The sequence below is a fragment of the Bufo gargarizans genome, chromosome 4 (assembly GCF_014858855.1).
Source record: "Bufo gargarizans isolate SCDJY-AF-19 chromosome 4, ASM1485885v1, whole genome shotgun sequence".
NCBI classification, from domain to species: domain Eukaryota; kingdom Metazoa; phylum Chordata; class Amphibia; order Anura; family Bufonidae; genus Bufo; species Bufo gargarizans.
In genome coordinates this window covers 265,670,249-265,681,975 of record NC_058083.1, presented here as the reverse complement: position 1 = coordinate 265,681,975, position 11,727 = coordinate 265,670,249, and the positions used below count along the sequence as shown (strand labels likewise).

Sequence of the window (11,727 nt, the reverse complement as noted above, 5' to 3'; positions counted from 1 at the left end):
AATTGTGGTCTGGGAAAAATGTCCTGGTCTGGTCGTACAGTTCTGGGATGTATTGGATAACACTGGCAGCATTATGTCAGTGTCATCTAATACATTCCAGAACTGTAAGGGTTACATAGCATCATAAATCAATATAATGCTATGTGACCCCCGTCAGTGCTGGGAGGTAAGGCCGGGTGCTGCACTGCGGACTCGCAGCGGGAACACACTGATCTGCAAGGGGCCTAAGGGTGCCTTCACATGCTGCAGATTTTGTTGCAGCATTACCCGTGATGGAAAATCAGTTCCATTCATTTTAATGGTACAGCAAGCGCATGGATTTCATTCATACATACATTCAGCTGAATGGAACTGATTAGTCGCAGAAAATTCTGCCACACAATCCACAGCGTGTGACTGCACCCATAATGCCGTACCTGTATGGCGTTATGCACATGCATTTGTATGGAGCGGGCCTCTGCATACGCGGTGGGTACCAGCTGTATCATACAGCCAGCAATGATGTGGAGTGGCGATCACACCGCCTGACATTTAACCCCTCAGGTACCACAATCAACATTGATTGCAGCACCTATAAGTGAAGGCAGAGGGATGCAGCTCCCTCTGCCTTCCGATCAGAGCCCCCATAGAGAAATTGCGAGGCGCCAATCAGTTGCCATGGCAGCCAGGACGCTACTGAAGCCCTCCCAAGACTGACATGACATTCTCCCTGCTGAGCTATTCACAAGGCACAGCTCAGAATGGACAGTGTGAAAATTCTATTCACCCTAATACATCTGTTTGGTGGGGGTCCGAAAGGGCAGCGGCGCTCCTCGCAGCTTACCAAAGCCCCATCCATTGTACAGCGGCTGTGCTTCCAGGTCATGTGACCAATAAAAGTGATGTCACTGGGTGTCGGAAATATTGATGACCTATCCTGAGGCCGCAAAAAGGTTAAAGCGTGAGGGGGGGGGGGGGGGTACAATCACATTTGTCATATGTTTAAACATCCTGAGAAATAAATGCAGATGTGAAAGCAAGATGATATAACAGTCCAATTAGACATAGAAATGTGGGGACAGTTATGGACGCCATACATTACTGAGGCGAATGCTGCAGACTATTGCACTTCTACGGATTAGGCCTCGCCTGACCACTTAGGAGCTCCAGCAGCGATGTCGATGGCTGGTCCATCACCATCGCCCACCTCCGATGAGTCATCCGTGAAGTGCGTGGACTTTTTCCAGTACGTCTGGAGCTGCGGGGCTCCCTCTGCCATACACATCAGTATTTGTATAATGGGCGGTGGGGGCATGTGGATTCTCTGCCTATCTGCTGCTGGCTCTCTAATTACACAGTAGTAATAGGATCCCCCCACACACTGAAGCTGCTCATTCATTCCCACAACCCACTGAACTGCAGAGCAGTCTGTCTCCTTCGCCGCCCACCTTCTCGGGCTGCCTGATTTAAGCCGTCCGGCAGGTGGCGCTGCCGCCCCAGGCATGGAGCCAGAGACCATTTTCCTTATGGCTTATGTGACTCATGCGAATAATCATTCATAATTAATTGTCTGTATTCCCTCCGCGGGATTACAGGGATAAGTGATGAACAGATGTGAGCAAACAACCGCGCGCTGGAGAGGCGCGAATTTCCCGGTACGCACGGCGCGGCGGTATATGGGGCGCCCCTCAGGCCAGTCAGCGGGCTGTCAAGAATGCCAGCGACAGGCTTCTCTCATTCAGGGAGATCCTGACCCCGCCCCCTCTCGCAGACAGCGCACGGGCTGCTGACGTCAGAAGAATGCATTTGCGTCACCGCCATCCGATTGGCTGCCACGGTGTGCGAATCTCCCAGCTGTCTGTGGCCGCTAATTATAGAGGCAGGAGAGTTCTAGGGGCTTCTAGTGGTAGAGCGGGCGCAGACACCCGTCCGTTGGCCCCTGAGGTACCAGAGGGGCCGGGACTAAAGCTGTGTCTTCCTCCCCTCTGCAGTCATTACCGTGTCTGGAAAGAATGCTCCGCTCATTAGAAGATTAAAGTCTTCCCTATGACGCAGGCTGCCCGGGTCAAGCCGTGCACTCTGTGACAGAGCGGCGTCCCCTCCCCCCTCCGGGTCACCCAGCGCCTGTACGCCGTGTGACGAGCGCTGCCCGGACACATCGCTATGCTAATAGGGGGGCGTGTCTGGGAGGACCGCCGCCACAGCCATGCCTCATATATAAAGTAGTGGGGGGGCGAGCGCAGCAGATCTCCAGACTGTGCACACAGCGCGGCAGCTACTCAGCGGGTACTTCTTCTTTTCTTTCTTTTTTTCTTTTTCTTTTATCCCCCTGTGCTGCCAGTTAGCGGATTTAGCCCGACTCCGAACTGTACAGGCTTGCAGGAGACAGTCGAAGCAGGTAGAGCTGGCAACACGGCATCTCACCATGGCAGACGATGAAGGTGGCATATGCCAAGGCTGCGACAGCAGTCACTGCAACGTCCTCAGCTGGGAGCAAGTGCAGCGCCTGGACGCGATCCTCACCGAGACCATCCCCATCCACGGCCGGGGCAACTTCCCCACTCTGGAGATGAAGCCCCGGCAGATCGTGAAGGTGGTGCGGTGCCGCCTGGAGGAGAGGAACATCAACGTGCGGGACGTCCGGCTGAACGGCTCCGCGGCCAGTCACATCCTCCATGAGGACAGCGGGCTGGGCTACAAGGACCTGGACCTGATCTTCTGCGTGGACCTGAAGGGAGAGGCCGAGTTCCAGACTGTGAAGGATGTGGTGCTGGACTGTCTGCTGGACTTCTTACCCGAAGGAGTTAACAAGGAGAAGATATCCCCGCTCACCCTGAAGGTAAATAGCGCCCCCTCACATAGTACTACACACATGGGAAGTGGCACAAATGTCTCTTGTTTTTGGCTTGCTGTCAAAAATGTCCTATCCCCCTGGTGCTGGTTCATCTCTGTGTGACTCTTATCGCCGCCCCCTTCCCTGGTTCCCTTTCTAGCAGCTGGGGCCTGAGACCAGGGAGGGGGGTGTCCACTTGTCGCTGACTACTTCTTGTCTTTCTTTCCCATTCCAGGAAGCTTATGTCCAGAAAATGGTGAAGGTCTGCAACGATAACGACCGGTGGAGCCTGATCTCCTTATCGAATAACCATGGCAAAAACGTGGAGCTCAAGTTTGTGGATTTCTTGAGGAGGCAGTTTGAGTTCAGCGTCGATTCCTTTCAGATTAAACTGGATTCTCTCTTGCTTTTTTACGAGTGCTCCGAAAACCCAATGACTGAAACTTTCCATCCTACCATAATTGGGGAGAGCGTGTATGGAGATTTCCAGGAAGCCTTTGACCACCTTTGTCACAAGATCATTGCCACCAGAAACCCTGAGGAGATCCGTGGAGGTGGCCTTCTCAAGTACTGCAACCTTTTGGTAAGGGACTTCAGGGCAGCCTCTGAGTCCGAAATGAAGTCCCTGCAGAGGTACATGTGCTCTAGGTTTTTCATTGACTTTTCAGACATTGGAGAACAGCAGAGGAAGCTGGAGTCCTACCTGCAGAACCACTTTGTGGGCTTGGAAGACCGCAAGTATGACTATCTCATGACTCTACATGGTGTGGTCAATGAAAGCACAGTCTGTCTCATGGGACACGAACGAAGGCAGACTCTGAGCCTTATCACCATGCTCGCCATCCGAGTACTGGCCGAACAGAACATTATTCCCAATGTAGCCAACGTAACCTGCTACTACCAGCCAGCCCCCTATGTAGCAGATGCCAACTTCAGTAACTACTACATTGCCCAGGTGCAGCCTATCTTTACATGCCAGCAGCACACCTACTCCACTTGGTTACCCTGTAATTAAGACTGAGGAAGCTGTTCCGCATCCATATTAAGCAGGGGCATACCCAGATATATAATATGGTGTGAGTTTGACAATGGTGATCTGCTCTAGGTTTCTACCTTTTGTGAAGCTTGTGGTTCCTATAGAATTCATGAGAGCACGATCAGAACGATAAGCTCCTAATTTATTGGGTTTTACCCCCCCCCCCCCTCCCCAGCCACACTTGTCATTTAAGGCTGGCGTCACCCCCTGTAGTATGAGATGGGGGCCTGCTTAATGTAAGTACAGGTTGGGGCTTCCTGCTCACTATACCTTGACTAGAAAGAGGTCGGGTTAGTCAAAAGGGAGTTAATGCGCTTATGTCCTGAATTTAAGATGCCTGAAGGTTGCTAGACCGGTGATCTCGTGTCACGTAGAACGCTTTCTTGGACACGGTGAACTGCGGTAGGGGTTGGTGCAGTTCTCACAACTGTCAGATCTTCAGAAAGTTAACGCCTCTTCTTTCTAGATATCTGCATGACTCACATTTGCACAAGTGTGACCGTGCCTAGAGAGATGGTAGCAAATGTAACACTTGAGGACCAAAGATTTCTTTAAAGGAACCTACCCAAAACAGGAAAGCAGGGGGGGGGGAGGAGAGCTTTTGCGTGTACCTGTTTATTTACTGTATCAAAGTGCCTGTTTCCTTAAGAAAATGACCAAGTTAACTTTGTGATTGAACCGCACATTTTCATTTATATCAGGGATTCGAAATTTAAGGCGAAAAGAGCATTTAAAAAGGAAAAAAAAAACTAGCTAAAATGTGTGATCAGTAGTTCTGCCATGTTGTGTTTTTTTTTTTTTTCCTTGGCAGACTTTTGTATAAAGTTTATTTTTCTGACATTGTTTGCGTGTCATGAGGCATGCGCAGAGACTTATCGGTGAGCTATGGCTGAGAGAAATGTAGCACTTAGACAAGGTTTAGATTAAGATCTCTAGAACAGCTCCGAGCTGGACATTTTGTGAAATGAACGCTTCTGAGTGACGTCTTATTGTCGTTGCACCTTCCCCTTTAAGAAAGGCTAGAGCAATGGAGGGGTCAGTGGATGGGTTTTAGAATTGTGTTCCTATCAAAGTTGGTCTAGGAAGCTCGTTGAGATCTAGGAATGACTGGGTATTTGTGCTCCATCTGCTTTGCTGCATGGTAGGACCACTAGAGGTGTTTAATGTGAACTCTAGCTCGGTGTTTGTCTCTTACAATGTTAGTACTGTGACCTTATTTAAGGAAGCGGAGGTTTTCCATAGGCTCGCTGTATTGGTGCAGGCAGACCCTGTAGCTAGTGTTAACCCTCCAAGAGCCGTGGATGCATTGCTGCCAGGGTTGCCCAAGTTTGTGTTCCACTATAGCAATAGTGCGTTCATCTCGGCAGGCTATGGTGGTGACAACTCGTAGATGGTAGCAGTCCCTTGTCCGATGGTTTATTAGCCCGCTCTTACAGTCTGCTGCTTCCATCTGATGTGCAGAGACCTGACTGAAGGACTCAGTATCTGGATTAATTTATTGTCTCGCCGCTCCTGGTGCTTACGACATGGTTTGCTGAAGTAGAACTATGCAGACCTTTTGTTCTGGGTCTCCATCAGAAATCACTGTGGACGGCTGGCAATGCGGCAGCCATCACTTTTCGTGTATTACTAGCTCCCGTCTGCTTGCCTTTTTGCAGTAGTGAGGGTCTCTTGCATGCCGGTCTAATTAACTGTAGTGCCAAATAGGACCGTTCCAGATGCAGAAAAGTCCCTTTTTAACCTCTCAGTCGCTGAAAGTGCGGTGGACTCTGGCAGCGTAGTGGTTAAGTCTGACTCTGGCCCCCAAGGCTTCTTGCAGGGATTGAAATCCTGTCATTGTTCAAAGTCCCGACAATTTGCTCTATCGAGTATCTGTCTCGGTGATTTTTATTTTTTTTGTCTTTAGCAGGAATCTGATTTGTTTACTGTAGCACCATTCCTGAGAATTTAGCAGGATCTGGTAAAGCTATTGCACTGCCGCTCTGTTTACACAGACATTTCTGGCCTTTTTTCTCTTGACTGCCCCCGTCTGTCTTCTGTTTGGTCAACGGAGAGCCGTCCGTCCGTGATTAATGGGGGAAGAGAAAGGGGGCTCCCCTTCCTCCAGACAGTAAATCAGAATGGAGATGGGCTTGTCTAAAACCAAGCAGGATCCACAGATAGACAGATTTGCGTGTGGTGAGGGGGATGGCTGGGGAAATAGGATCAGCTGGTGATGGGGTAGAGCTATTCTTCCCACAACTATTTGATGGCTCATCTCTCGGCGGAAGGTGTGGAGATGCCTACAGCACAAGCGCCACTAGTTGAGAGCAATCTTTACACGATGCTCCTTTCTTCCACATTTGACATTTCACTTTCCTTTTATGATTTTATTTTTATTATTTTCTATATATATAACTTTGCAGCCGGTTTCTTTTCCAGCAGCCAGGAGGACGCAGATGGACTTGTTTTCAGCATAGTTTAGTTTAGGTTCAGCGCACATTTTATTCATCATGGTTCCTTTATATTTTTCTTTTAAACGCAGTATTCTGTACAGCCATTTCTTGCAGCAATCAGTGGAAATCACTTGTCTGTCATCCAATATGTTGGAGCGGAGAATTTTCAGGAGAGACAAAGCCCCCTTTGACTCCTTAAACACCAGCCATTAGACAGTTTGTATGGCGGATGGATTTATAGCTAATCTATGTGGAGATAAAACCTGCTAATACAAATGTGATGAAACATCAGAACTCTTTCAAAGCCAAACCATTGTATGTTGTTGCACAAAAAAAAAAAAAAAAAAATGCATGGGTGTTGTGTCTAAGGGGTGGGGGAGAGGGGCCGTGTTCAATTTGTACTTTTTCTTTTCTTTTTTTTCTTTTATTATGTTTCTTTCCACACTGATGCTTTTACTTCACGTACCTATATTTTATTCAGAGTTTTAAAAGATTCATGTAAGATGCTTTGTACATGACTTGTATTATGTCGTTGGTTGATGACTTTGCCAATTAAAAAAAAAAATACAACAGAGAAAAATCCAAACAAAAAAAAAATTTTTATATATTTTCTTGAAATATTTCATGGTAGACTTTAACGTCTCAGAGAGAGTTCTGCCAATGCAGAAATATATTTTGCCTATCCTATAACGACGTGTGGGTTTTCTTTGCAAAACTGGGGATTTTCAGTGTAAAGTGATTGAGATGTAATATGATGTTGCATGCAAGCAGGAAAAAAAAACCCCTGCAAACTAGAAAGTAGTCCTAGGAAGCAGCTTTGCTCTCAACCTTTCTCTGTACAATATGAGCGCCGCCTCTTCGCAGCTGCAGCATCTGCCCTTTGCTTCTGACCATAAGCTAAGGACGGGCAGGAAAGCAGATGGAGGACACGGGCCGCCGGCCTTCATACTTGAGAGAAAGGGTTGTGAATCTTGTTTACAGCGTCCAATATTTGGATTTGATTTGTAAATAAAGAAGTTATTTTTTTTCTATTAATCCGCGTAGTATGTCATTGGTCGGAAAGCGGTGGGTGAGTGGCGCTAAGTAGCCTTTGTGTAAGGCCTCTTTGACACGGGCGTGTGCGCCCCGTTGCCGTATTGCGGACTGCATTCGTGGATCCGCAATACACAGGTGCCCTTCCGTGGGCATTCCGCGTCACGGATGTGGACCCATTCACTTCGATGCGTCTGCAAATCCGGAGATGCGGAACGGAACCCTACGGAAGCACTACAGTGTGCTTCCGTGGGGTTTCGTCCCATACTTCCGTTCTGCAAAAAGATGGAACATGTACTATCTTTTTTTCAGACCGGCTGGATCAAGGACCCGTTCAAGTGAATGGGTCCGCGGGCCGCAGCATGGCCACGGGGCGCACACGCCCGTGTCAGAGGCCTAAAACGACGGTTCTGTGAGGCCACCAGTGTCCTAGTGGGAGCTGGAAAAATCTCTAATCCTAGCATTTTTTTATTTATTTTTTGGCCAAATATGTGCAGTCTGCTAGGAAAAAGCCCAACTCAAACATGCCAAAAATACTTGGCTCTGTGCCTACTTAGCAACGTAGATAACCCAAGACAACACTTTTCTATTTTCCCACTTACAGAGGGCCCGCTGGCTCTCCCAAAATGCCCGTTTTAGTAAATACTTGTACGCCCCCTAATATAACAGTTCTTAGAATTCTTCAGTTGTACCGTTCCTCTGTTATTTCTCCTAGAAATGTGTGAATACATTGGCACTTGGATGTTACCAGTTGGGGGGAGGGGAGTGTCTGCATAATCTGTCACTAACCAGTGTCTTGGAATGGGCAGGGACACACCCCTCTGACAAGGGCAATGGTGACACCCAATTGTTTATTCATAAGGTCTCTTGCACACTAACGTTGTGAATCCGCAATTTGCGGTCCCCAATGCTTCAACTTGAATGGGTCCGTGATCCGTCCGCACCGCAAAAAAAATAGAACAATTAGAATATATATTTTTTTTTTGCGGCGCAGAGGCATGGACAGAAACTCCACTGAAGCACTTCGTAGTGTTTCCATGGGGTTCCAATCTGTGCTTTCCTGCCGCATCTCCGTGATGCGGAGCGCACACAGGCCGGTGCCCATGTAGTGCAAGAGGCCCAAATAACAGGGTTCTAAGACTAGATGGTTGTGGGATTGTTATTTTATGAGGAATCCAAGTATGTATTAAAACGGTCATGGCAGGAGAACTGGTGGGGACCCACATCTATCTCTAGAACAAGGGCGCTGGCACCCTCCATTCATTTCTATGGGAGTGCCGAAATTAGCCAAGTGTTAGTTCATCTTTGTCTGACAGTTCCATAGAGGTGAATGGAGCAGTTTCTGCACTTGCGCGACCACTTTCCATTAATTTCTGTGGGACTTCCCACACCCATCTGACATTGGGGTCATATTGCTAGGATATACCACCAATATTGGAGGTGAGACAACTCCTTTTAAATGCAATCATGTCCTATTTGGAAACAAGGCTACAGTCCAAAAATGTATCTTATTTTTTTTCATGGTAAGTTGATAAAATTAAAGGGGTAGTCTAGCATTAGAACAACATGGCTTCTTTTGTGCAGAACAGTGACCCAGCTGGCCATAGGTTGCATGTGGTATTGCAGCTCACCCTCATTTACCTCATGAAAGGTGATCCGCAATATGTGGACTGACATGATGCTGTATTTGGAAGAAAGCAGCCATGTTTTTCTAATCCTGGACAACCCCTTCAATGACTTGGCTGAGAACTAGCAGAATAGGTTTTGGTCACCTAATAAAAGGGGTTGTATGAGATTGGAAAACAACCCGGAAGCATTTTCAAATCTATAATTAGCAAATTGATATTTAAATAGTTTTTTTTTTTTTTTTCAGTCAAGTGGTCATCTAAGATCACAGTATTGCTGGCCCATCCCAGGGAAGGCTATCTGTCTCAGATGGGTGGGGGTCCGACTCTCTGTTTTAAGGCCCCTTTACAGTGCCCTATGTTCGCACAGATTTTGGTTAACGAGCATTTGTAGGAATGCTCGTTAGCAATGACCTGTTGGTGTAAGGGTCCATTCACACATCTGCACAATGGGTCCACATCCGTTCCGCAATTTTGCGGACCCATTCATTTTCAATGGGGCATGATTGTGCTATCTGCATTTGCGGATCTGCACTTTCGTTCCGCAGAAAAATGGAACATGTCCTATTCTTGTCCACGATTGCGGACAAGAAAAAGCATTTTCTATGAGAGTGCCTGCGATGTGCGGTCCGCAAAATGCGGAATGCACATTGCCGGTGCCCGTGTTTTGCGGGTCCCCAATTTGCGGATCCTCAAAACACATACGGACGTGTGAATGGACCCTTAAGGTACTGCTGATTACCTGATGAATGAGCAAAACGCCAAAATCATTGTTTGCCGGTAGCAGATCATGCCATCTAATCATGCTCTGCTGCCGGCAAATATTTATTCTGTATGGGGACGAGCGAACACATTAAAGATCGCTCCTCCCCATACTGTGGAGGGGATCACTGCATGTAAATGTGTCTCCTCCACTGACAAGCAGATGATCGAAGAGTTCCTTCCTGACAATTGTCTCAATTGACCTGTACACCAGAAAGCTGTATACTTAGTGGTGTCTGTTCTGTGTCAACCCTCTGCTGTGGCTCTTCAAACAGCTGCTTGTCAGGGTGCTCTAATATTGGTGTCTTATCCTAGGGATATTGCATCACTGTTATGGCCTCAGACTAGCCCTTTTAAAGTTTCAAAGTACAGGTAGGTTGTCTGATTTCATGATATTGATGACATCCTCTGGATCGGTGGAGGTCTGACTCCCATCGGTAGTGGTGGTGCAGTGTAATTACAGCTGTTTGTCCCATTCCTTCCTTACACCTCCACTACAATCTAAACATCGTCCAGGTAAACACGTGGGGGCCGCAGCCCCCTCAAACAGCTTACTGGTTGGGGGTGCCAGGAATTGGGGCACCACCAGTCTGAAGTTTGACCTCTCCTGACATTAGGTCATCATGAAACCAATGTCTTTAATCAATACTACTGCAAAGGAAATGTGGGGCAGCCCATAGCAACCTGTCAAGTTTTTTAATTTCCCATAGAGCCTCTAAAAAATGACAGCTTATATCCGAATTTTGCCATGCTTTTCCTTTGCACCCGTTTTGACACTTCTCCCTCATTCCATACATCTATTCCTATAGAGATTCTTTACTTGCCTAATGGTTACAACTACACACCACCATTTGTCACAGCAATGTCGCCCAACATTTTTGGTATTGATAGTCAATGGTGTCACATTGCGACATGCTATAAGTCTACAGTCGGTTAAAAATCGAACTTGGATGGATTTTTGTGCGACTGTTGTGTTGCATGTCGTTGTGTGACGCCATTCACTATTATTGCAAAAAAATTTGTGCGACAATTGTCATTGTCTAGCCCTAGCCTTATTTTTAGAAGAATCAGGTTAATCCTCAAGGCTAAGATGGGGAACGGCGTCTGACAGGAGCCAAGCTGCTTTTCCTCTTCGGTCAGCACCTTGCCAATCCTGCTGCAAGCCAAATAGTTTTTGAGACAGACTGATTGCTAGGGTGCAACTTCTTAAGAACCATTCTTTTTCTAGGCCTGAGCATCATCGTCCATAACTGCTTCCTGCTTTAAAGGTGTTATCCAGTCCTTATAATGACCCCCTCTAGAGCATACTTACCTGCTCCCCGACACCCACCTCTCTCTGGATACCTGCACAGCCGCTGCTGCATCTTCCCGGATCCTAATATCTGGCAACGGGGGGAGCAGCCAATAGCAGGTCACGACGGTGACCAGCCTCTCTAGCATCGTGGGAGACGCTAAAGTGGCTGGTATCTGTGGGGGATATTTTGATCCATGCAACAGGGTGATGCAGCGGCGGCCGTACAGGGATGCAGAGGGGCATAGGTGCTGGGTGGCAGGTAAATAAAAAAATGGCGTGGTGTTAAACAGGCAGGAAGAGCTCAAACCCATATGCAGTTGTGCATGTATATACAGGGGAGCAAATCCTGCACTTGTGGCCCGTTGCCAATGGAGATTCCCAGCAAAAATGCATACAGTGGAGGATGCCTGCAGCGAACCACAAGTACCACAATAGACATCCTACACAAGATAGCAATTATGTGGATGTGATAATCAATATAACAATATAATAAAAGCAAAGACAGGTGCTCTCTGCGGTCTGACTAAACCCTCAAACTGATTTTAAAATGGGCATGTCTGAGCCCGAGCACCGCGCCAAGGTTTCTCAAGTAGCTTGGGTCCTAACACTCGCCTACCTGAGCCGTATGGGCAATACCAGGGGCCAGTGGGCGAATTACAGGAGCGTGAGGTCCGACTCACCAGTTACCTCCACCATGTAACCATGCTAGCAATGGAAGGAGTCTGCAAGTC

General features: G+C 47.6%; 1 protein-coding gene across 1 annotated transcript; it reads left to right on the top strand.

Annotated features, from left to right (window-relative positions):
* Window positions 1-1,883: 1,883 nt before the first annotated feature.
* TENT5A (terminal nucleotidyltransferase 5A) lies at window positions 1,884-7,318 on the top strand. The gene is made up of 2 exons (XM_044289891.1): window positions 1,884-2,818; window positions 3,048-7,318. The coding sequence occupies exons 1-2, from the start codon at window positions 2,405-2,407 to the stop codon at window positions 3,825-3,827; spliced, it is 1,194 nt and encodes a 397-aa protein (XP_044145826.1). The 5' UTR covers window positions 1,884-2,404; the 3' UTR covers window positions 3,828-7,318.
* The last annotated feature ends 4,409 nt before the right edge of the window (window positions 7,319-11,727 follow it).